Source organism: Anolis carolinensis, chromosome 3 (genome assembly GCF_035594765.1).
Source record: "Anolis carolinensis isolate JA03-04 chromosome 3, rAnoCar3.1.pri, whole genome shotgun sequence".
Lineage (NCBI taxonomy): Eukaryota > Metazoa > Chordata > Lepidosauria > Squamata > Dactyloidae > Anolis > Anolis carolinensis.
In genome coordinates, this window is record NC_085843.1 from 229,315,565 (window position 1) to 229,340,161 (window position 24,597).

General features: G+C 40.9%; 3 protein-coding genes and 1 long non-coding RNA gene across 9 annotated transcripts in view; 3 read left to right on the forward strand and 1 right to left on the reverse strand.

Annotated features, from left to right (window-relative positions):
• Positions 1 to 1,446, forward strand: part of cfap43 (cilia and flagella associated protein 43) — a 55,649-nt gene extending 54,203 nt beyond the window's left edge. For all 4 annotated transcript variants that reach the window (XM_062976283.1, XM_062976284.1, XM_062976286.1 and 1 more), the window contains one exon: positions 972 to 1,446. In XM_062976283.1, the coding sequence (XP_062832353.1) occupies positions 972 to 1,147 (176 nt within the window). In that variant the 3' untranslated portion in view covers positions 1,148 to 1,446. The remainder of the gene's footprint in view (positions 1 to 971) is intronic.
• On the reverse strand, positions 1,200 to 7,234 carry sfr1 (SWI5 dependent homologous recombination repair protein 1). The gene is made up of 4 exons (XM_062976287.1): positions 7,026 to 7,234; positions 4,960 to 5,061; positions 3,259 to 3,675; positions 1,200 to 2,424 (listed from the first exon to the last, which is right to left on the reverse strand). Exons 2-4 carry the CDS (start codon positions 5,047 to 5,049, stop codon positions 2,230 to 2,232), a joined length of 702 nt encoding a protein of 233 aa, XP_062832357.1. The 5' UTR covers positions 5,050 to 5,061; positions 7,026 to 7,234; the 3' UTR covers positions 1,200 to 2,229.
• Positions 7,235 to 14,550: 7,316 nt separating this feature from the next.
• On the forward strand, positions 14,551 to 20,828 carry LOC134297780 (uncharacterized). Its single transcript, XR_010004650.1, has 2 exons — positions 14,551 to 14,853; positions 20,417 to 20,828. It is a non-coding gene; the product is annotated as an uncharacterized LOC134297780 (long non-coding RNA).
• A 2,648-nt stretch (positions 20,829 to 23,476) lies between these two features.
• The window catches only part of col17a1 (collagen type XVII alpha 1 chain), an 83,675-nt gene continuing 82,554 nt past the window's right edge, over positions 23,477 to 24,597 (forward strand). For 2 of the 3 annotated variants that reach the window (XM_062976288.1, XM_062976289.1), the window contains exon 1: positions 23,479 to 23,668. The gene's annotated coding sequence lies outside the window, so the exon portion shown is untranslated. Of the gene's footprint in view, positions 23,669 to 24,597 lie in introns of all 3 variants that reach the window. The other variant, XM_062976290.1, reaches the window with a different exon arrangement.

Sequence of the window (24,597 nt, forward strand, 5' to 3'; positions counted from 1 at the left end):
TTGGTGCTTAATTTGTATAATCATTACCTAATTTGATGTTTAATCGGCTTTTCCGGAATCCCTTCTTATTATCCAACATATTCACTTATCCAACATTCTGCCAGCCTGTTTATGTTGGATAAGTGAGACTCAACTGTATATTTATAATCTTATATTATCTGCTTAGAACTGGATTATATGAGGCCCCTTCTACACAGCTGTATAAAATGCACACTGATGTGAATTATCTGGCAGTGTGAACTCAAGATAATCCAGTTCAAAGCAGATAATATAAGATTATAAATGGGTAATATAGCTGTGTGGAAGGGCCTTGAGTCTACACTGCCACATAATCCAGTTAAAATCAGATAATTGTATTTTATAGGCCTGAGGCTAACTGTGCCTGCCCCCTGGGCTGAGTAGGTTGCTAGGAGACCAAGTGGGCAATTTAGCCTTCTAACTGGCAGCAATTGGATAAAAAACAATTATTCCTCTCCCTCTAATTAGGACTTTATTTTTCTTTTCTTTTTGTTGTATGAACGTAGAGGCATGGATGAGGGGTTGTTGCCAAGTTTAGTGTTTCTGGGATGTGTAGTTTTGTTTTGTCCTAGGCCGAATTTTTTTAAATCCTTTTATATATATAGATGTGTGCTTTTCTGGCAGGAATACTTTGCCTTGTACCGATTGTTGGTTACTGTAACACTGGTTAACTGTGCCCAAATATGCAAACATTTCTGTTCATTCCATTATCTGTGGATCACTTTGGTTTCCATTTCTATAAGTAGGTCACTCTGATATCACCAATTACTACACATTCTGTGCAGTCAGTAGTATTGATCAGGATGAAAATCAAATTACTGTGCCATCAAATGTATTGCTAGACAGTTCATGTTATCGACAGCACTGAAAACCTAAGATTCTGATAAAAGCAGATCATTCAGATGAGGGTGGCAATCTGTTATCCATTTCCATTTTGTTTTTTATTTTAACAGACTCAGATCTGCTGAAACAAAGGATTGCTAAAGAGCGCTATGAAGACATTGTGCACCGGCAGCAGCTTGTGGATCTTGCCAAGGCCCAGGCCCAGGAGTTGTCCGCCCTTCAAAATGAAGTGGAGAGGCTAAGAATGAGAACGTTCCCTGCCTTCTTTGATGTGCAAGAACTCTAGCAAGTAGATGCTTTGATGACAAGAAGAAATAAACACTCTTGTAGACTTATAAGAGACTGCAAGAAAGTGAGGTCTTTCTTCCCCTTTTTAATATCACTTCATATCTCACTGCAGCCTTATAGATGTGTTATACTTCATTTAGATTCTCATACAGCTTAATTCTAATTGTTAGTTCCAACTGAAGTAGATTCACTTCATCAAACCTGAATGTTAACTTACTGAGTTCCCATTCTGTGGATCAACTATAGTTGGTTTTAGGCCTATGCATGTTATAATAGAATAAATTTAAAGAGTTCATATTTCCTGTTGTCATGGTAAATTTTGTCAGCTGGAATCAAGCACTCCTGCTTTTCAAAGAACAAAATTGAAACTAGAATGAGAACAGAAGCAGCTTTGTAGGGAAGACTTTAAGACAAAAACATGCAACTACAGATCCTAGACACAAGAGTCTTGAAAGTGTACTGAGTAGGCAACAGAATCACCTCTTGATCCTCATAGTCTTTGAGTAGTTAGGCAGTATAACATACACATTAATTGTATACCTCAACCATAGGCATACTTATTATGAAAGGCCATTGAATGAGCCAGCGAGTAAAATCCATGTTTTATGTTGGCTTAAATGGTGATAAAATACTGTTAAAGGATTTGGGTTCATTTTAGCCATTTCCTGTGTAGAATTTTGGGGTGGAGGAGAGACAAAGAATTATTTATTCAATAAAAAAGGGTGTGGAATCTACGTGCAGTTTCCTGATACGCTTTTTAAAATTAATGTAAGAGGAAAATGTGTTTAGAAACTATACTGTCATATTCATCAAGAAATAGAAGGTGCCCCAATTCCCTGCACAATTAAAGTTTGCATGTATATATTTTTTTAAAAAGAAACATTTCATTGGTGACTGCAAAAATAGACACCTTTTGCCAGAAAATATATAATCTGTAACAATATAGTCATTTTTTCACATTTTAAGCAAGTTTTGCCAAAAAAAGGGATTATTTTCCATGTGAAAACCAGGCGGAATTCACAGCAGTACAGTGATACAATACAGAAGTTTATCTTTCCAAGGCTGAAATCAAGAAATGTGTTACTCTGCATCTGTAAAATCTTCTTCTGTTCTGTTATAATGTAACAGTTGATCATCCAGTCCAAAGTTGTCTATCAACTGGGTAATGCTTAATTTCTGGTTATCCGTAGCTAGGGCCATTTGTAATTCATATAGCATCATTTGAGAACTGCTTCGCCATTTTGATATTAGAGATTGAAGCTCTGTTGGGTTGTTCTGAAAATAAGAAGAAGCAAAAAAAAGTAATGTGTGATACAACAGAAACAGGTTAAATGTAAAATATGTACAAGTTACACATATTTGGAGAACAGGAACTCCCAGAAATGAATTTAATAGCCAATAAGCATCTACTGTGATTGTTAATGGTCCCCTTCTAACAGTGTCATTTCACTAATGCAAATGACATTATACACACAGTCAGCTTGTTCTGGAATGTAATACAAAGGGGAAATCCAGCAGTTTTCAGTTGTGCCGCTGGTTATGCCAGTAAGAATGTACCTAGACCAGGGGGTCCAACTCTTTTTCATTGAGAGCCACATCAGCCTTATGGTTGCCTTCCAGGGGAATGGATACAGAATCCATGGACACAGAGGGATATATATATAAAACATAGTGGTTGGTGCCCTTTAGTTTTTACCCAGTTTTGGTCCCCAGGTGTTATTGAATAACAATTCCCATCACTTCCGATTATCTGACATGCAGACTAGGAATAATGAGAATTGCAACCCAATAGCATTTGAAGCTGTGAGGCTGGCGAAAGGACATTTTAAAGTTAGACATCACGTTCACAAGCCTTGTATCTAAATTCAAGCTCCACTATCCTAACTAAACCGAACAAATTGCAGCCTTCCAGACGTTACTGCATCTCAACTCCCATCAGCTCTAGTCATGTGTAATGATGAGGAATACAGGAGTTGTAGTCCAGCATCTGGAGGGCCGCATAAAATGACACAGAGGGCCAGATTTGCCCTTGAGTTTGGCACATGTGTGCTAGACATTCTAGATAAACAAGCAACTTAAAACATGGGTTTCAATCATGCATCTTTTCACCTTTGATCTGTACATCTTGACCAGTTTGAGCCTTCGAAGAAGTTCCTCCTTTTCCTGGACCTGTTTTACCAATGTTGCCTTTTCTTCCATCAATTCCCACAGCCTGTCATCTTTTCCCAACAAAAGGACTTCTGTAGAACCCTGTGCATTCTTACTATACCCAGTACATTCAGACATACAGAGATCCCTCTCTTGTATTGTACTTTTCAAATGACTGGTTTCATCAGGAACTTTTTCCAAATCTTCATCTTTGCTTTGTGAAATACAATATGATTCTCCTTTAGGCAAAGACTCTTCTTTGCAAGTACTACTGCAGTTGTTTTCTTCGTCTATTTTAAGGCGCTTTGGTACAATTAAAGTTGAATGAAATGACCGTCTTGCTTTCTTCAAACGTTCTCGAAGGGTTGAACTCATTGGCTAAAGTGAAGGTAACCAGGTAGCATTAAGAGGGGGAAAAACATGTAAAAAAGAGGAAGAGGAGAGGCAACAATTAGGCAAAGCAAACCAACCTAGGATACATCTACACTGACACTATAATATAGCCTGGACCTGGTCTCACTGTGCAGAGGATTAGACTGCCATGTTTGAAACTGATTTGGAAACAGGACGGTGATGACATTGAAACTGGAAAACAGTCTCAAACTACTATGCAGGAATTTCCTATAATGCATGTTGAAGCGCAATGGCGATTTGCATTTTTTGACTTATACAATGTTACCGACAGCCTGGGAGTAGGGAGATGAGAAGCACTCCACTGGCACTGAAGTCAGGATAGGAGTGTGAGCACAGGAGTGCCAGCAGCCAAAACAGCATAAATGGGTAAAACAGGAGGTGGCCTGGGCAAAGGGATGTGGGAAGAGTGATCTCTATTGCTTACTTGTGAATAAATCACCCCTCTCCCTGCTCTGAACCCAACAGGGCGGACATAGTGTGGGGACTGTGGTACAGGAAACGGTTCTTGGGGGTGAGATGATGTGCTCAACCCAGGTTGCCACAGTGGCCGTCCTTTTGATGTTACCCCCACCACAGGCCTCTACACTGTCCTAGTGACAACACTGTGCCCAGGCATTCAAAAAGGTTAAAAGCAATGTTGCAATTAACCAGAATATAAAGCAACCCAGGTTTTAACTTTTGTCAGGTTTCTATATATCATTCGAGTATATGTAGAAACTAAATACACTGCAAGACGAATGAAGGCATCCCTAAGCAAATTACTGTCATAATCTAATTGATACCTTCATTGTTGGGGAAACCAATTAATTACAAATAAATCTGATATAGGCATATGTACTACATCTTTGACTTAAAATGTTCGTCAGTATAGCAAGGTTTACATGATTCTCCATAAAACCAGGTTTAACAACTATTGGGAAATATGGTAGGCTCTCTGTTAACTATTAAGTCTTGAAGCAACTGGCAAAACACCCCCACAAAGAAATATTTTAAATTTAAAACTGCTTTACAATGCACTAAAACTGTATTACATTAAATTTGTCTTTATTTCTCTTAATTTGCTTTTAATTTCATATTTCAATATTAATATCAAGCCAATAGTTTATGGTATAGAAAGATTATAGTATTTTAATAGAAACTCTCAAGCAACCAGAAACTACATTTATCCAGCATCTATCAATCCCAATGGTTGCCAGTTAACTGAGTCTCCTGTGCTAGCAGGGAAACTGGAAATATTAGATTACATACCTGTTTCTCTGAGGAGCTGCAGCTTTTCTGATCACTGGTTTCTGGAGTAGAGCATAGTGATACAGGTTCATTTAACACAGTTGTTTCCATTCCGAGAATCAACTAATGTATTGGAGAGAGAAAAAGATTAACCATTTGCCAAATTAAGATATATATATATATATACACACACACACACACACACACACACACTGCAGTTTGAATTCCACATAGTCTATAGCAGGGGTCCCCAAACTAAGGCCCATGGACCAAATGCAGTCCTACAAGGTCATTTACCTGGCCTTCACTCTTAGTTTGAAATGAACACAACAACTCCCCTAATTAATTTGACTATCCCATCAGCCAAAAACAGGACCACACTTCCCATTGAAATACTGGTAAGTTTATCCTTGTTAAAATTGTTTTAAATATTGTATTGTTCTTTCAATTTTTTGCACTGCCCACCTTTTTTGGCTAAATTACCAAAAATTGCACGCACATTGGATTCACGTAATCTTAGTGCCGAGCCAAGGCAAAAGGGGAAATTGCACATGGAGCTTCTATTTGAGGGACATCGTCTCTAATTGCCATGACTCAATGCTATGCATTCCTGGGATTTGTAGTTTAGTCAGGAATCAGCATTCTTTTGCAGAGAAAGCTCAAAACCTTGTCAAACTACAGCCCCCATGATTCCATAGCATTGAACCAAGGCAATGAAAATGGATTCAAACTACAGCATAGAATCATAGAATAGTAGAGTTGGAAGAGACCTCATAGGCCATCCAGTCCAACCCCCTGCCAAGAAGCAGGAAATCGCACCCCAAGGTTTTCTTTTCAATTGCTAGAAGCTTTGGTGCTCTAACACTGTTGTTTCAAAGAAGAAATTCTAAGCAGACAGCAACTGTAATGCACACTTTTTTGGCCAAATTACAAAGAGTGCACTTTTTACCACTGTGCATTAAAATATTTTTTGTTTTCAGGGTTTTGAAAATGGAAGTGTGCATTTGATTTGATGGTGCATTAAACTCAAGTAAATATGAATATACAAAGATGGCAAAATCAAGGTTTATATATGGGAATGTTTTAAAGCCACGGATGGTTGAATCTCTGGGTACAGAAACAGTGAATTTGGTGGGCCGAGTGCAAATCTGCACAACTGGCAGGAATTCGAGCAAATCTCTGCTACTCTGGAAACAGACAGAGCAAAAGGCACCTGCAAATTGAGGATTGGCCTCATTTCCAGTAACAGATACTTAAAGTGAATCATCATTGACAACCTCACCCAATACAGGAAGTCCCCGAGTTACAACCATCCGACTTACTGTTAAGAATGGGGGGGGGGGGGGGGGGAGAGACAACAGGAAGTGAGATAAATCTGGGGTTGTTGTATGTCTTTCGGGCTGTGTGGCCATGTTCCAGAAGTATTCTCTCCTGACGCTTCGCCCACATCTATGGCAGGCATCCTCAGAGGTTGTGAGGTATGGATCCATACCTCACAACCTCTGAGGATGCCTGCCATAGATGTGGGCAAAACGTCAGGAGAGAATACTTCTGGAACATGGCCACACAGCCCGAAAGACATACAACAACCCTGTGGTCCCGGCCATGAAAGCCTTCGACAACACATTAAGATAAATCTACCCCAAGAAGGGAAATTCACTCCTGAAAGAGTTATCATGGTGAAAAGGTGTATCAACTGAAGCTTTCTCACCAATCCTTGTTTCCACAAATTTATCGAAATCCAATTACAGGGCTCCAAAGTGAGGTGAAATCTACATAACGCAGCACTGCCCAAACACAAATCAAGGAACATGAAAGGCACTGCAGACCAATTCAACGAGAGAAGTCAGCCTCAGGCCCCTTCCTTTCCCCCCTCAACCGCTTAAGCGGCTGAGGGGGGAAAAGAACGGGCCTGCTAGGAATTGTGGGAGTTGTAGTCCAAAACACTTGGAGGGCCGAAGTTGGCAAAGGCCTGGTTTAGCTGCATTCCAAGTCTCCATATCACTCCAGCTTCAAACACAGGCGGCTCCTGAACAAGCATTTGTTTATCACCCCCATTGTCACTAAAACTGAGGCAATGCACTGACCCCCGCGAAAGCTGTGCTAAAACGCAGGTCAGCGAGACAACCAAGCCTTCTGTCGTGCTCAAGTATACATTAGCCGTGAAGTAAAACTCCTCTTCTCCTCAGTCTCTTCTTATTCCCTCAGAAGCGAACTCAAATTCTGGGAGCTTAATCCCTCTGAAACTCCCGCCACCAGAGAAGCCGAGCGAAATCTCTTCTCGCGGTCTTTCAGCGCCGGACGGTGTGCGCCTGCGCAGTGCGGTCTGTAAAGGGCCCGGGGAAGGAACGAAGGGAAGGAAAGATGGCGGAAAGGAGGCTTGTTAGGGAGTCGTCTATACTGTAGGACAGGCATAGGCAAGCTTGGGCCCTGGAGGTGTTTAGGACTTCAACTCCCACCATTCCTAACAGCCTCAGGCCCCTTCCTTTCCCCCCTCAGCCGCTTAAGCGGCTGAGGGGGAAAAGGAAAGGGCCTGAGGCTGTTAGGAATGGTGGGAGTTGAAGTCCAAAACACCTCCAGGGCCCAAGCTTGCCCATTCAGCTCATGAGTACAGAAGAGACTGAAACAGTCATTTTGCCTAATAGGCCGCTGTACACTTAAAGCAAGAGATCTTAACCTTTATCATGCGGCCCCAAGAAATGTTTTTATATAATATATATATCAGGCATGGGCAAACTTAACAGTATTATCAGTGGAAGATCCCTGGGCCATCCAGTTCAACTCCTTCTGCCATGCGGGGAAAGCACAATCAAAGCACACCCAACAGATGGCCACCCGACCTTTGTAATCATCAGAGGTAATGATAAAGATGCTCTGTTCAACGTCTTTATTAATGACTTAGATGAAGGGCTAGACGGCATGATCATCAAGTTTGCAGGCAACAGCAAATTGGGAGGGATAGCTAAGACTCAGAAGGCGGGAGCAGAATTCAAAACAATTAGAGAGGAACTAACAAAATGAAGTTCAACAGGGACAAATGCAAGATACTCCACTTAGGCAGAGAAAATGAAATGCAAAGATACAGGATGGGGGACGCCTGGCTTGACAGCAGTACGTGTGAAAAAGCTTTGGAGTTCTTGTGGACAAGTTAAACATTAGCCAAAAATGTGATGTGGCGGCAAAAAAAGCCAACGGGATTTTGGCCTGCATCAATAGGTATAGCGTCTAGATCCAGGGAAGTCATGCTACCCCTCTATTCTGCCTTGGTCAGACCACACCTGGAATACTGTGTCCAATTCTGGGCACCGCAGTTGAAGGGAGATGTTGACAAGCTGGAATGTGTCCAGAGGAGACCAACTAAAATGATCAAAGGTCCAGAGAACAAGCCCAATGAGGAGCGGCTTAAAGAACTGGGCATGTTTCGCCTGCAGAAGAGAAGACTAAGAGGAGACATGATAGCCATGTACAAATACGTGAGGGGAAGTCATAGGGAGGAGGGAGCAAGCTTGTTTTCTTCTGCCCTGGAGACTAGGACGCGGAACAATGGCTTCAAACTACAGGAAAGGAGATTCCGCCTGAACATCAGGAAGAATTTCCTCACTGTGAGGGCTGTTCAGCAGTGGAACTCTCTCCCCCGGACTGTGGTGGAGGCTCCTTCTTTGGAGGCTTTTAAGCAGAGGCTGGATGGCCATCTGTCGGGGGTGCTTTGAATGCGATTTCCTGCTTCTTGGCAGGGGGTTGGACTGAATGGCCCATGAGGTCTCTTCCAACTCTACTATTCTATGATTCTAAGATTCATTGTCTTTGTGTTTGATCCCTCATAAAGATAGGTTGTTTTCTTTCCTCCTCTTGGTCTTGGAACTTTTATTTATTGTTGTCCCAGCCTCAAGCCAATTGCCTAACACTTGTTCAACCAAATGACCCATCTGAATCCTAATTTCTTTCTTGCTGCTCAGCTCAAAGGCCAGAATAACTGGCAGTTCAACAACATCTGGAAGGCGTCATGATTCCCACCCCTTCCCTATGATGTCATTTATAGGATTTCAGTCAAAGTAATACAGCAGGTGTAAAATGTCAAACATGCTTGGCCACTGAGTTCTATGATGGTGAACTGGTCTCGTGTTTATGAGCTGTGCACGTGTTTCATCATTCAAAATCTGGGACTGAGATCTATTGCCTTGCCCAGGGCTGCCAATTTTCATTCATGGACAATTTAATTGCATGACACTTGATTCTAATTACTGCTTTGACATTAGGAATCTGGCAGCCTTGCAGTCGCTTTTAAACATGTACCTGCAAGTACAGGGTACCCTGTTTTGCTGGGGGAGGGCATGCCAAGCCACGTAGCAGGATTTGTTTAATGTGAAAATCAACAGTGTTTCTCCCCCGTTTTGACTTCATAGGAGCCTGCTTATCATCACAAAGCTTTGTGGGGTGCTAGATTACCAAAATAAAAATCATTATTCTTGAGTGTCTTGGATCAACAGAGGCAGCAAATTCATAATGTTTCTGAGAGATCCTCAGGGCTCTGGGCGTGTGTTTTTCTATCACAGAAAAAAGGAAGGTGATTAAACGGTATATGGCCAGAAGCCTAGGCAAAGACAAAGTGGAGTTCTCTTAGCTGCAAACTTGGAAAAAATTATTTTGGATTACATTTATTTGAACCCTCCTGGCCAGAGAGATTCTGGGAGTTCTAGTCTGCAAGTGTAACTTGTATAAACTCTACTTCTGTTTTTGAGCATATAAATCTGTCTCCTCCTCCCTTCCCTTCCATCTGGAGAAGGGATACTGGGAGGTTTTTAACAGTGTGAAAGAGAGGAATTATTAATAATTAAGGGTAAAGGTTTCTCTTTGACATTAAGTCTAGTCGTGTCCGGCTCTGGGGGTTGGTGCTCATCTCCATTTCTAAGCCGAAGAGCCAATGCTGTCCGTAGACACCTCCAAGGTCATGTGGCTGGCATGACTGCATGGAGCACCATTATCTTCCCGTCAGAGCTGTACCTATTGATCTACTCACATTTGCATGTTTCCAAACTGCTAGGTTGGCAGAAGCTGGGGCTAACAGCAAGAGCTCACCCCGCTCCCCAGATTCAAAACGCCAACCTTTCAGTCTGCAAGTTCAGCAGCTCAGCAGTTTAACCCACTTCGCTGCTAGGGGCTCGGGAGAAGCGATATTGGGAGGTTTTTAACAGTGTGAAAGAGAGGAACTATTAATCATTAGCCATCTTTAAATAATACTATTGGGAGTGGTAACTGTAGTAGTATGCTTCCCCCAAACCAACAAGGTCTTCTGACACTTCACGTTTATATATAAACTGAATAAATTTTATAAAAGCTGTAAGAAACATTATCCTCTTTTATCAGTTGTGTACATACATATGCACATACCCCCATATTTGTGAAAACAGAACAAAACTAATAAACAGTGTGGACAAATAAAAAATGGAATTGCAAAAAATAGAATTGATGACCATTCAGTTTAAAGTTAGAGGTGATACAAAGGTGTGCAAAATAAGAACAGAATATTCATAATTGATGATAGTACAATCATACTTGTATTGCAAAGTTAATGTACAGCTGAAGTGAGACCATAAAATTTAACAAAATCCCAGTTTCTTCTTTGCCTCCTGTGAAAAATTTGATACATAGAAGCTTTGAATTATGATGTTTTCCCCCTTTCATTGTCACATCAAACAGTTCATACTGTTCAATATAAATACCATTCGTGCCTTCAGTCTTTGATCTCACACACAGCCTTTAGTGCTAGCCCTGTAATAAAAAGCAACAGCATACAACACAGTGTTCAAAGGGAAACCTATCGTATTATTGTAAGAACATGAGCTCTGAAACCTTCAAACTCAGCTCTTTTATCATGTTTTTTAAAACAGCATGTGTACACCTGCCAAGGGGCATAGGTATGGATAAAACAACTGTTCCTAACAAAGACCTCCACCGAAGCCTTATACCAGTAGTTCTCAGCCTGGGGTCCCCAGGTGTTTTGGCCTACAACTCCCAGAAATCCCAGCCAGTTTACCAGCTGTTAGGATTTATGGGGGTTGAAGGCCAAAACATCTGGGGACCCACAGGTTGAGAACCACTGCTCTGTATAAATACAGAGAGGGAAAGGTATATAAATGAAGAATAACAATGAGAATGCAGCCTGGGGAAAAAGAGTTGGGAAGAGCAAGGCAAACAGCCTGCCTTTATTAGTGACCAAGTATGAAAACAGCGACAAGACAAACACTTCAATGCCATCACCCCTTTCTTGCCCAAACCAGAGAAAGAAAGACAGCCCTTCCTCCTTCCTTGTCTTGTTTTTTGAGCTACACACAGCCCAGCAGAGAGATGGTGGAACCATTTTGAGTGCTTGAGTTGGAGTGGACCATCATTGCCCATTTTTATGAAGGCTTGTTTGCTAAATCTTTTCATTACAATTGCTATTTCTAATATCAGGTGTTGTAGGTCATATTTCAAAGGAAGGAACTGACAAAACCACATCTGAGTATTCCTTGCCTAACAATACTCTATGAACTTCTTGAGCCTGCCAAAAGTCAACATGACACACAAGCTACATTGAATTTATGGAGAGAACTTCTACATATGCTTGGTGTTTGTGAGTGTCTTAAGACTTAAGGAACCTCCAGTAATAATGAGGAAGGTAATTTATCCTCCCTCTGTAAGTGCCATCAAGTAGATGAATTAGCAACCACTTGCCTGCCAATAGTTGTCATGGTTTGCAAAGATACTATATGTGTGTTACCGGTAACCGGAAAATCAAATGCATGAAGCCAATTGGCTGAGTTTGCAAGGACCTGGGAATCGATTTGCAACTGTTGCTGTCCTGCTGCTGGGGAACCGGTTTGAACAGGTTTCTGTGTGTGTGCATGTGTGTGTTCGTGCGTGCACGTGAGTCTACTGAATACTGGCTGGAAAGAAGATGGCTCTGTACTCAGAGAGGCCTGACTATTTCTGAGGCCTTGCTTGCTGCTGATCTTCACTGAAGCAGATTTATGGACAAAGAGAGGGCTGTTTATGACTGCTGATTTCTGTCAGAGGGACTATTATAAATACCATTGTTCTGTTGATCTCATGGACTTAGTAAAAGTTCCTGTGTTATTTGTTCTGCAAAGCTGAGTGGTGCATCATTCTGCAGGGTGACTCTGGGTTCATGGGCACACGTAAGAGCTTCTACCTATCATCCAGAATCCCCAACAATAGTGACCTCTACATGTAATCCACTGCACCTGTCTTGTTGCCCTACATCTGAGTAGATATGTATAAGGTTGCACTGTAAGCAACTCAAAACATAGAGCCAGGAAGTATTTGGCTGCCACGTGAGAAGCAGGCACAAGGAAGTGAGTCTGTTGATGTTCTTTTTTCATGTCTCATCTTGTATAAAGTGGTGCTTATAGGTGTCTGCCCATGTAAATGCGATGGTAATATTTATGCCTCTGGAATGTTCCTTTTAATAAAGGATTGCCATTGTTGCAAGTCTGCACTTGGTAGGCCCATGTTATACGCCCCAGGAAATGCAGCTGCATTTGGCACGCAAGAGACAAGAAAATGCAGGCTATTTAGGATGGAAACATCGCCCAAGAAATCACAATAGCATGCCACAAGAAATAAGAAAATCTCTCACTCTTCTAAATTGGTATGCTACAGTTACGCTAGGTGTCTTGTCTTAACTATGTATCACACTCAAAAATTCATTTTTCATAAATAAAAAAGCAGTCACCATGAAACCAGTTCTGCTGAACATTCAGTCCAGTGCTAGAATTTCCCCTTTATCTCTTTAAAATCTCTTTGTGAAAAAAAAATCAGAGATGTTACGGTGTTTTTGTCTCCTTTGAAGGATTGTGTGTATCACAATAAAATTACGTTTAATGAACCAGGTCCAACAAGGAAGACCTAATTAACAAAGCTGTAACTAACAAAGCCCTAAACGGTTCTGGCCCAAACTACTTGTCCGAACGTATCTCCTCCTATGAACCAACTAGGGTGTTAAGATCATCTGGAGAGCCCTGCTTTCGGTCCCACCTGCCTCGCAGGCGCGGCTGGTGGGAACGAGGGACAGGGCCTTCTCGGTGGTGGCTCCCCGGTTGTGGAATGCCCTCCCCAGTAATGTTCAACAAGCTCCAACTCTCCTAGGTTTCAGGAAAGCCGTGAAGACATGGCTATGTACTCAAGTGTTTGAGGAGTAACTTCTGAGGTCGATATGATGTGAATCAAGGGGTACGCGAAGGTGTTAGTGGACAAACTTAACTATATATGCATTTTAAATTTTATAATTCATGGTTTAACAGATTTTAATTAGAGTTTTAATTAATGCGGTACTGTTTTATTGTTTATGGATTCTGTTACTGTTGAATGTATTTTGGGCAATATAATTGCCGACTGTTGTAAGCTGCCCTGAGTCCCTCCAGGTGAGAAGGGCGGGGTAAAAGTGATGTAAATAAATAAATAAATAAATAAAAATAATATTGTTTTGGCAAAATGTACCACCTTCTATAATATCTGACTGTGAACTTTCTCTGCAATGCTAAAGGCCAGATTCTGCATCCTTTATTTACCTTAATGCAACTGAAGGTGCTGCTTTGAGCATCAGACCCAATGCAGATTTTAAGTTGCAAAAGTACATAAACATGTAGACCATATACAACTCAATCTGCAGACAACTGCCTACATTATGTGTCAGCAACTTGTGGCCCTCCAAATGTTTTTGGTTATATCCCACATTGACTGGTCTTGTTAGGGCTTGTGAGTATTTGCATGAAATCTGGAAGGCCACATGTTGCTGACTTCAGGGTCTACATATTATTTTCATGTGATGTTAAGGGTGTAAGCTATGATTTCAACTATTTCCTGAGTCATCAAAGAAATAAAAAACCCAAGCCTTCCTTACTGACAATTACCATGGATGACTGTTTCCAAAGCAGGAATGCTTAAGGAATGGTCTTTCATCTGTGTGAATCTGTCAAGTGGTTCATTCATTCATTAGGCGACCCCTCGTTGTCTGAGTATGATGGCCCTCCTTGTGTAGTGTCTTGGCAATGGACACGTAGGTGACTATAGAGCCCTATTTTTGACCCACATGTTCTTCCACAGTGATAGCATTAGTTTTCAGGTGGAAGACGGTCCCGGTCAGGGTTGGCTTGACACACCTTCCTCTTGGCACATTTCTCCATTTATGCCTCTTCAAATTCCACAGTGCTGCTGGTCACAGCTGACCTCCAGCTAGAGCACTCAAGGGCCAGGGCTTCCCAGTCCTCAGTGTCAAGTGATAAACAAAGCTGGATCCCCTTACCAGTCATACATCATGGGCTATGTAAGGATAACATAATGGAGAGCTTTGCTGCAAATATTACTGTCGACCCCTCCTAGATCTTTCTTAAATGGTGATTAGGAATAATAATGCCTCCCTGCCCCAAATTCAATTTTAGCATGTTCCTAAGTTTTATCTTTGAACAATATCCTCTATAGACAAACCAATTTGTTAAGTATGTGAAGAAGAGAAATGATAGAGATAGATAGATAGATAGATAGATAGACAGACAGACAGACAGACAGACAGACAGACAGACAGACAGACAGACAGACAGTGCTGGTACAGCTGTACCAGAACCTTCTATTTTACTTTCTTGCTGCAAATGTTTGCAGCCATAGGACAGGCCACCTGTCAATCACCATTAAGTTTGGTTCCGCCCCCTGTTCAGGGCTCTGGGAGGGAAGGAGCCATTTTTAAGTTAGTCTCTCTTGGGAAGTTCAGCTGTAGGACATAGACCAGCTCGTCCCGTAAAAGGCTTCTTATTTCAAGACCACCGGGGATAAAGAGCACCAAGGTTAAAGAACCCCAGGGATATTGACTGTCCAGGGATACAGAACAACAGCACAGAAACATCTGCAAGCCATTGGCTGGTAGGTCCACTCAACAACCAGACGCACTTGGAGTTGGCAGTGGGTCCCAGACTAGCTAGGCCCAGATAACAGATAGCCTGGGAGGGGTTATAAGAGGGTTTTCACAGTTATTCAAAGCCTATCGCCTGTCCTGTGGGACAAGACTTCTTGAAGATTTATTATTTGTTCGTCAATAAAGACTTCGTTATTTCTTTAAAGACTTCAAGGCCATCTTTTCAGGAAAATTCCTCAACTACCCTTCTTTAGGCCCCTGGCTTCCCGCTGGGCATAAAGCGTATGTCCTATATAACAGACAGTCAGTCACAGGCCCAGCGCATGACAAAATACAGACAGACAGACAGATAGACAGAGGAAAGGGAAAGGTATGTTCAGGTATAGAACCAAAGAATATTCCAAAGTCAAGTCAAACTCTTCAGCCTCAGAGGAAAATCCCTCTGAAAACTTTTGGCTAAGAAAACCCCATGTTAGAATCACTATAATCGTAAAGTGATGTGAATGCAAACAAGAACCCTTTTACCTTTCATCAGTAGACGTCTCTTTAAAGTAGAAGTGCTCAAGTTCTTTGTGCTCAGAGGCTACACCATTCTCCATGTGCCGTTTTCATAGCTTATCTAGATCTTCTTGTAGATATTTGAGAACTTTGCAGTTAGAGGTACAAAGCATAAACATTTGGGTTCTGTGGGGCTGTTGACTAGGCTATAGGGTCACAAGTACCATGTGGCTTCCATGTCACAGTACAGTGAATGCTCTGGGTTTTATTCCAGCTTCACTAGAGCTATACAAGATGCTGAGCATGACGAATGTGTTGAGTAAAACCCAGAAAAAATTCACCACACCTCTTACATGGAAGACACAAACTTCTAGGTTGTAAATGCGTGTACTTTTGTTTAAACTCATAATGAGATAGCTGATGAATTGCACCTCCTTTTTAAAAATGCCCCTAAAGAAGCAATGGGATAAAATCAGCATATATGTATCATGTATCTTAGGTAGCCTGTTTCTTCAATAGTGAGTTAAATTTGAAAGGGAGCTAGGTAAAACTGCATTAAGGGCTTGATCCAGCCCACGGGCTACTAGTTCAGTATCACTCCATTTAAAATTATCTTGTCTTGGATTATTCCATGTGTTAATCAGATTTTAATCATGCTGAAACAAGACTGATAATTAGATGTATTGCAGCATTCCACAATCTGTTTGATGGTATGCATAATGTTTTTGTAAGCATTCAGTGCCCTATTCACAATACACATTACAATGCTACGATTCCACTTGAACTACTATCCTATGGAATAATGGGTTTTGTGGTTTGGTGAGGCACGTTCTGTTTAGTAGGAGAAATGGTGATGATGGTATGGCAGAAATTGCGCTCCTTCTCTACACTGGGAAATAATCCAGCCCTGTTGCATTACTTTAGCAAAAAAAGTATAGTCCTAAGCAAAGAATTGGGACATACTACCATTTTTCCTCAACTAACATCCCTCCCAATATGGTATTAAAGTGGGGAATATGTAGAAGTCTTCTCCTTTCTTCCTTTTCTTATAATACTCTTTATCTCCCATTCTCCGACATCTGCCCTTGCACTTTGCTACTCTGTGCTGAATACACATGCCTCGTGTGGAATGCATCTCACCATGTTAAAACAGTGGATGTGGCTCCTAATGAGACATGCCACATTATCACAGGATGTCTATGCCCCACATCACTGGAGAAAGTATGCTGCCTAGCTGGCATTGCACCATCTGACATCTGCCGGGAAGCAGCAGCCAGCAATGAAAGGACCAAGGCAGTGACCTCTCTGGTCCATCCCCTGTTCAGATATCAGTCAGCATGCCAATGTTTTAAATCAAGAAATAGTTTTCTAAGATTTACAGAGATATCAGCAGGAACACCTCAGCAAGCGAGAGTCCAAAAGTGACAGGCTAAAACTCGGAACCCCAACCCATGGCTGATACCAGATGAGAGACTCCCTCCTGGGCACACAGTAGACTGGGTGACTTGGAAGGCGCTGAACAGACTGCGCTCTGGCACCACGAGATGCAGAGCCAACCTTAAGAAATGGGGCCAAAAGTGGAGTCCACGACATGCGAGTGGGGAGAAGAGCAAACCACAGGCCACTTATTACAATGCAGCCTGAGCCCTGCCACATGGACAATGGAGGACCTTCTTATAGCAACACCAGAGGCACTTCAAGTAGCCAGCTACTGGTCAAAGGACAATTAGTATAATGTCAAATTTTTAAATTTGTTTATGTTTTCAAATACATTACAACTGTACCCTCAGTTTCACTTCTGATATGATAAATAAAATAAATCTCCCATTCTCAGACTGTGGCATTTGGGAACAGACTGAAACATAAAAACACTTTGAGTGACCTGAAGCAGAGCCGGTCCAACAATGAGGCGAATTAAGCGGTCGTTTGGGGCACAAAACATACGGGGGCGCAGTTGAGACTGCTTTTTCTGTTGATTTCTTGTAAAACATGATGTTTTGGTGCTTAATTTGTAAAATCTTAATGTAATTTGATGTTTAATAGGCTTTTCCTTAATCCCTCCTTATTATCCAACATTTTCACTTATCCAATGCTTTTATTTTCCAGTGATTGGTTTGGGGGGGGGGGGGGGGGCAAAATTTTTGAAAAATACCTAGGGCCGGCTCTGACCTGAAGTATATCTATGTCTACCTATCATGATAAATTTGTGATGTAAACTGATACTCATGGATGTTTCTCTTCCTGTCACCATGACTATTCTCTTAGTTTTCCACATTTACATTAACAATTCAAGTCAGTAAAGAATTGGATCAGCCCAATAAACAAACATGCCAAAAAGATTTTTTAAAAAGAGAATTGGATCAGCCCCACAGTATCTGCATGCTTCATGGGGCTGATCCATGATAACACAAGGCAAGGCCATCTCTGCATGTTACCCAAAGTCAGGATAAAGCCTAAATCTTGCTCTAGGATTCAGAGTTTCCCCTGACTTATGGTCAGCTGAGCTGGTTCTCAATCGGAACCGGACATAACTGACCTGATTGTCATCCTGTGTTCTCCAGGTTGCATGGCCTGGAGAAAAGGATGGCATTATGTGGGGTCTGCATCCACAACAGAGCACCTACCCTTCCCCTTTGTTCCCCCAACATCAGATGTGGCAATGGGGAGCACTGGAAAGGGTGAGAGAGGGGAGCATTTAGGGTGGCTTGTCAGTGGCACCAAACTGTGTTTGTCACCACTGGGCTCCTGCTTCTGCAGAAGCTAAAAGAGTCCATTTACAAACTACTTTCATGCCCGATTCAGCATACTGGATCATATCCCAGAATGGGTCAGTATAGATAAGGACCAAGATGTAGCTATAGCTACTTTAGTTCAGCATCCTAAGTAATATTTCTATCTTAGACTGGAATACATACAATAAAGTTTAGTTTCTTTTCCCAAGCCATTAGCATGCTTGCTCCTTAAATCGAAGATCTCTAACTAACTAGTCCCCGGTGGCACAGCGGGTTAAACCGTTGAGCTGCTGAACTTGCTGACTGAAAGGTCAGTGGTTTGAATCCAGGGAACAGGGTGAGCTTCCGCTGTTAGCCCCAACTTCTGCCAACCTAGCAGTTTAAAAATATGCAAACGTGAGTAGATCAACAGGTACCGCTCCGGCGGAAGGTAATGGCGTTCCATGCAGTCATGCTGGCCACATGACCTTGGAGGTGTCTACAGACAACCTTCAGCTTAGAAATGGAAATGAGCACCAAACCCCAAAGTCAGACACGACTAGACAATGTCAGGGAGAAACCTTTACCTTTTACCTTAACTAATGCACCCACTTGTGATTTCCGAAAAGTTACTTCTCCTGCTCCTCACATTGACTGCCTAGTGTATTTCTTCTACTTTTGTTGCATCTGTGGGCTGTTGCTCTGTTAGATTCCCCAAGTTGTCATTTCCATCGGCTTGGTGGAAGATGCCAATTCTCCTTCCTTTAGAAAATCCTTTTCTAAAGGGGTGCGGTTTCTCCATTGTCTCTCAGCTGAGAGACAAAGGACAATGGAGCTTTGGGTGGAACAGGGTGCCCTTTCTCCTTTGGCTTGGGGAGGGAAATGGCTTGGGAAGGGAAGGGGCACTCCATCTCTTTTGCCTCTCAGACGAAGGAGAATGGGGCTTGGGGTGGGAAAGGGTGCCCTTTCCTTTGTCTCTCAGCTAGGGAGGAAAGCTGCTCCACCATCAGGCTGGGGCTCGCGAGATTGCTACGCTCAGCCTGACGGAGGGACAGAGGCACCTTTTGCCGCACGATTGTAATGCGCCATTGAATGTAATGCACATCTACATTTTGACTAAACAATTAAGCCAAAAAAGATACTCATTACATTTGAGTACAGCATTTTATATCTCATATGTTACTATTATTAATGTGCTTGACAAACAATTAATTGTTGCTACTTGTTAACAGTGTTTTAAAAGTGATTCAGTGTGTTACTCATTCAGTGTGTTACTTCATTACACATCCATTCTTTCTTTTAAAAATTCTTAAGACTACTAAGGGCAGGGCACAATTTTTTAAAAACAAATTCCTGTCAAAATGCCTCTAAAATAACATGGAAAAGAAACTTGAGAATGTTATTCATTGCATTGATATATGATAAATTATTGATTGGATCTAGCTTTTGATTGCTACTTGTATAGTGAATCTTGGTTAGAAGAACTGGGTGGTAAGAGAACCTTTTGAATGTCCTGAGTCATCATTTTTCAATAGTGTGTTTTTCTATTTCCTCTGAACAGCTTTCTATTCTACTTGAAAAAAATCAGAAGTTAAGATAGACACAGATGATTCATGGAAATTCATAAATAGTTAGTTGCCAAGAAACATGTATCCGGTTTCTTAATCTATTGATTTCACAATAGATGATAAAAATGATGAAAAAATGACTTACAGTAGAGTCTCGCTTATCCAACATAAACAGGCTGGCAAAATGTTGGATAAGCAAAAATGATGGATAATAAGGAGGGATTAAGAAAAAGTCTATTAAACGTCTAAATATATCATGATTTTACAAATTAAGCACCAAAACATCATGTTGACAGAAAAAGCAGTTCAATACATGGTAACGATATGTAGTAATTACTGTATTTATGAATTTAGCACCAAAACATCACAATGTATTTAAAACATTGACTGCAATAACATTGACTACTAAAAATTGACTACAAATAGAGATAGAATTGCTGCCTAGAGAAAAAGCTGTGCATCTGGGCAAGAGGCAGATTGTGTTGGATAATACAGAACATTGGATAAGCGAGACTCTACTGTATTCCCAATCAGTCTATTGATCCATCTGGCACAGTATTGCCTACAGAAAGTGATTACTAAACTATAATGGGAAAGAGTTGTTGGTGGATTATTTCAAAAGGGAAAATAATAACTTTCCAAATGTCCAATCTTGACACTGCATGGTTCATCACCAAGGAGGTTATAACATTGTGTGATTAGCTACAGACAAAGATGACACTGTGCAATTGAGTGTTACAAGGTGGTGTGATAAGCTCTTGAGTGGTGACTGATCTTCTGGTTTCTTTTTCTAGAATTACATGGGCTTGAACTTGAGAACGTCTGGGCGCATATTGTGGAACATGTGCTCTGCCACTGAATCACAGCCCTTCCCTGAGTCTTCCTTGGTGATATGACACATTTCTGCAAGTGATGACGGATGCTGGATATGAATCATACAGCTAAAGTGTTATGAATATTTTACCCTTGGGATCAAGGGATGGTCTGTCTTTACTTTTTCAAATTCTTCTCCCTTTGCAGGGAAAGGGTAACATGGAAGTTGGGCTACTATCAGTACAGGACATTTACTGTATGTAGAAGAAGCAGTTTTACGTATTGTTCACACTTGTCTCACAGTGTGGCACAACTCCTTATTCCCAAGCTTCTCTCCACTGTTCACACCCAGGTACCAAAATGTTTGAAATTAAAGGATATGCAGACTCTGTGTTCAATGTGTCCAATTCCAAAAAGAAGAATGCCTGACTTGTTCAGAGATAAAACATAATATCCCACTACTTGAGATAGGAAAGCACAAAGTGGTCTTCATTGCCTCTCTCTGAAGAAGTCCTTTCACAGACCAAACTATTTTGTTCTGGTGGGCTCACCAAACATCTGAATGCCCAATTCTTTACCTCATGGGGTCCTGCTTTGTGGTCGAAGAAGCTTTTGTTCTTCTTCAAGAGTCATTTTGCTACCCAACATGTCAATATTTAGTAAGGATCACCTATGAAGCCCCTTACAACTCTATGATTCAGTGGTTTTGTCATTCTAAGAGACTGTGCAGTTGAGATTTTGCTTCCATTTTTCTATCTAGTATTTGCTGCCTGCTCTCCCACCCCTTTTCTTTATTTTTTGGTAAAATTACCTGACCTTTTCCCTTTGTAGTTCACTGGCTGCAAAGTAGCATTTCACAATCATGTCTCCATTTATCAAAAAGAAGATTAGACAGTTTCATGGATAATAAGTCTTTCAACCTATTAATGGTAGTCATGGTGGTGATATGAAGTACCAAGTTCAGAGACATGTTTGTCACCAGATATCGATTTTTATTTTTATAGGTCTTTTTGTGTGTTCTTTTTCTTACTTTCTGTTCCAGGTCAACCCAAAGCCTTCATCTGGTGCTGAACACTGATACAAATAACTGCTTTAAGTTCTATTTGTGATTAATGATACATCTTCTCACAGCTAAACATAGAGCTGATCCCCTAAACAACTAATAGAATTTCCAGATAAATTACAAAGTCCCAGATTTTGTTCCTGTTTTACCCTATTTTATTTTAGAAATCCATATGTGAATATATATCTGAATGGCCATCAAATTGGAAAAAATCAATTTATTTCCCCCATACCAAAAAAGGGAAACTCTAAAGAATGCTCAAACTTTTTACCAGTAGCAATTATTTCACATGCCAGTAAGGTAATGCTCAAGATCCTGCAAGGTAGACTCCAGAAACACATGGAGGGAGAGTTGCCAGATGTACAAGCTGGGTTTAGAAAAGGCAATGAGGAATGAGAGATCAAATTGCTAGTATCCGCTGGATAATGGAGGAAGGTAGGGAGTTTCAGAAAAACATCTATTTCTGTTTTATTGACTATTCTAAAGCCTTTGACTGTGTGGATCATAATAAATTGTGGCAAGTTCTTGGTGGTATGGGGATACCAAGTCACCTTGTCTGTCTCCTGAGAAATCTGTATAAAGACCAAGTAGCCACAGTAAGAACAGACCACAGAACAACAGACTGGTTTATGATTGGGAAAGGAGTATGGCAGGGATGTATACTCTCACCTGACTTATTCAACTTGTATGCTGAACACATCATGTGACATGTGGGGCTTGATGAATCCAAGGCTGGAGTTAAAATTGCCGGAGGAAATATTAACAACCTTAGGTATGCAGATGATACCACTTTGATGGCTGAAAGCAAGGAGAAGCTGAGGAGCCTTCTAACCAAGATGAAAGAAGAAAGTGCAAAAGCAAAACCCAGCTTAACATAAAAAAACCAAGATTATGGCAACCAGACTGATTGATAACTGGGAAATAGAGAGAGAAAATGTGGAGGCAGTGACAGACTTTGTATTTCTAGGTGCGAAGATTACTGCAGCCAGGAAATCAGAAGACGTTTACTTCTTGGGAGGATAACAATGACCAATCTCGATAAAATAGTGAAGAATACAAACATCACACTGCCAATGAAGGTCCACATAGTTAAAGCATTGCTATTCCCTGTAGTAACCTATGGATGTGAGAGCTGGACCATAAGAAAGGCTGAGCGAAGGAAGATAGACGCTATTGAACTGTGATGTTGGAGGAAAATTCTGAGAGTACCTTGGACCGCAAGAAGATCCAACCAGTCCATCCTCCAGGAAATCATGCCCGACTGCTCACTGGAGGGAAGGATATTAGAGGCAAAAATGAAGTACTTTGGCCACATAATGAGAAGACAGGACAGCTTGAAGAAGACAATGATGCTGGGGAAAATGGAAGGAAAAAGGAAGAGGGGCTGACCAAGGGCAAGATGGTATCAAGAATCAACAAAACATTTCAATCAGTCTGGATGCAACCTAAGTCTATCCATACTATTCCTGGCTGGCATTCCAATTTACCATGGCTACCTACATGGAGCCACTGGTTTGGAGTATACTTCCATCTCTAGGCTAAAGGAAGATGGACTTTCAAAGATTGTATAGAGCAGAAGAAAACACAAAACACCAGAATGTGCTTGCGTGGCATCTCTTTCTGTAATACCTGTAATCAGGTTAGTGATAGAAAAATTCACTCTCAAGTTAATGCAATAATATATCTAGAAATGTTACTAATGCAAATTAATTTTATAGCATTGGACAGCTATTGACATTTGCCTACCATGGCTCCAAAACCCACTAGCCTAGTGGCAGGGTCCAAGCTCACTACATGCTTCAAATGGATGATTATTTAAGCAAGTAGGTCGATGTTTTACTTCTCAGCAGTTAAATTTGATTCCTGGAGGCAGATTTTTTTAACACACGGTGTGTTGGATAATTGATAGGGTGGAGTAAGGCAGGAAACCATGACACACCTTTGTTAAGACTTGTTTAGGAGAAAGGATTTGGGAAAAGAGAATCTACGTATTGGGGGTGGGAGGGTGGGCGGGTGAACAGAATTAAATACTAGACACACTCAGCAGTTTTTGAGGACCACTTAGAAACAACATCCCACTGCAGGAGTGCTGTCCAAAGGGTCTTGTGGAGCAACATCTGGAATTTGGGTTAGAAGTGAACATTAAGGATTACCAGCAGAAGCACTTCAGGTATGTAATGAAGAAAAAAATATATGGTTAAAAATGGAACCAATTCCTTCAATGTCTCCATTGAATATTTTGGGAGCAAACATAAATCTTGGGCAAATTAAGAGCACCGAAGTGATTGTTTATTCTGTGTCTGAATGTCTTCTAGCAGCTGTTGATGTAGAAAATGAATATTGAGCTTAGTTTGATTCTGCCTGAGAAAGCTTACAGTGGATATTGGAAAAAAACAAAACAAGTATCAACTCACTGAAAAATGCAACAGAGCAATCTAGGTCTCATCTATATTGCCATATAATATCATTTGAAAGTGAATTATATGATCAGTGTAAACACATATAATGCAGTTCAGTGTAGTTAAATATGATTTACACAGATCATATAATGCATTGTAGATGAGGCCATAAACATGTTTTCATTGGGTGCATACAGCCCCATTTTTAAGATAGTTACTTAGGGGGAAAGTTCAGTAATTTTAGAAAATGACCAATGTGTACCAGGTATAGCTATTTTTATCAGCAGGCAGAAATTTACTAGGAATTACTCCATTTGTTTGTCTTTGTGTACATAACTTGGAAGATAACCTTGGACTATGAACTCTCAGAAATTAATAGCTATAAATTCCCAATAGAGTGCCTAATTTCATTATCCTAATCTGACTTTGACTTAGTTGTGATATTGGGCAAACTTCCTCATTTTTCTTCATTTCCCTTTTCAAAATAGCAAAAATAAGATTTATGTTACAATCTTAGACAAATTTACCTGAGTGTTATACCTAATGAACAAAATGGGACTTCTAATTATATATGTATAAAATTGTACTATTATGTGTGTTAGTAAAAATGAAGAACTCTTGAAATACTAACACACAGCCAGGGGAAGGATTCTGTACCATGGATACATTCACTTAATTATCCTCCCATAAGATACTGGGA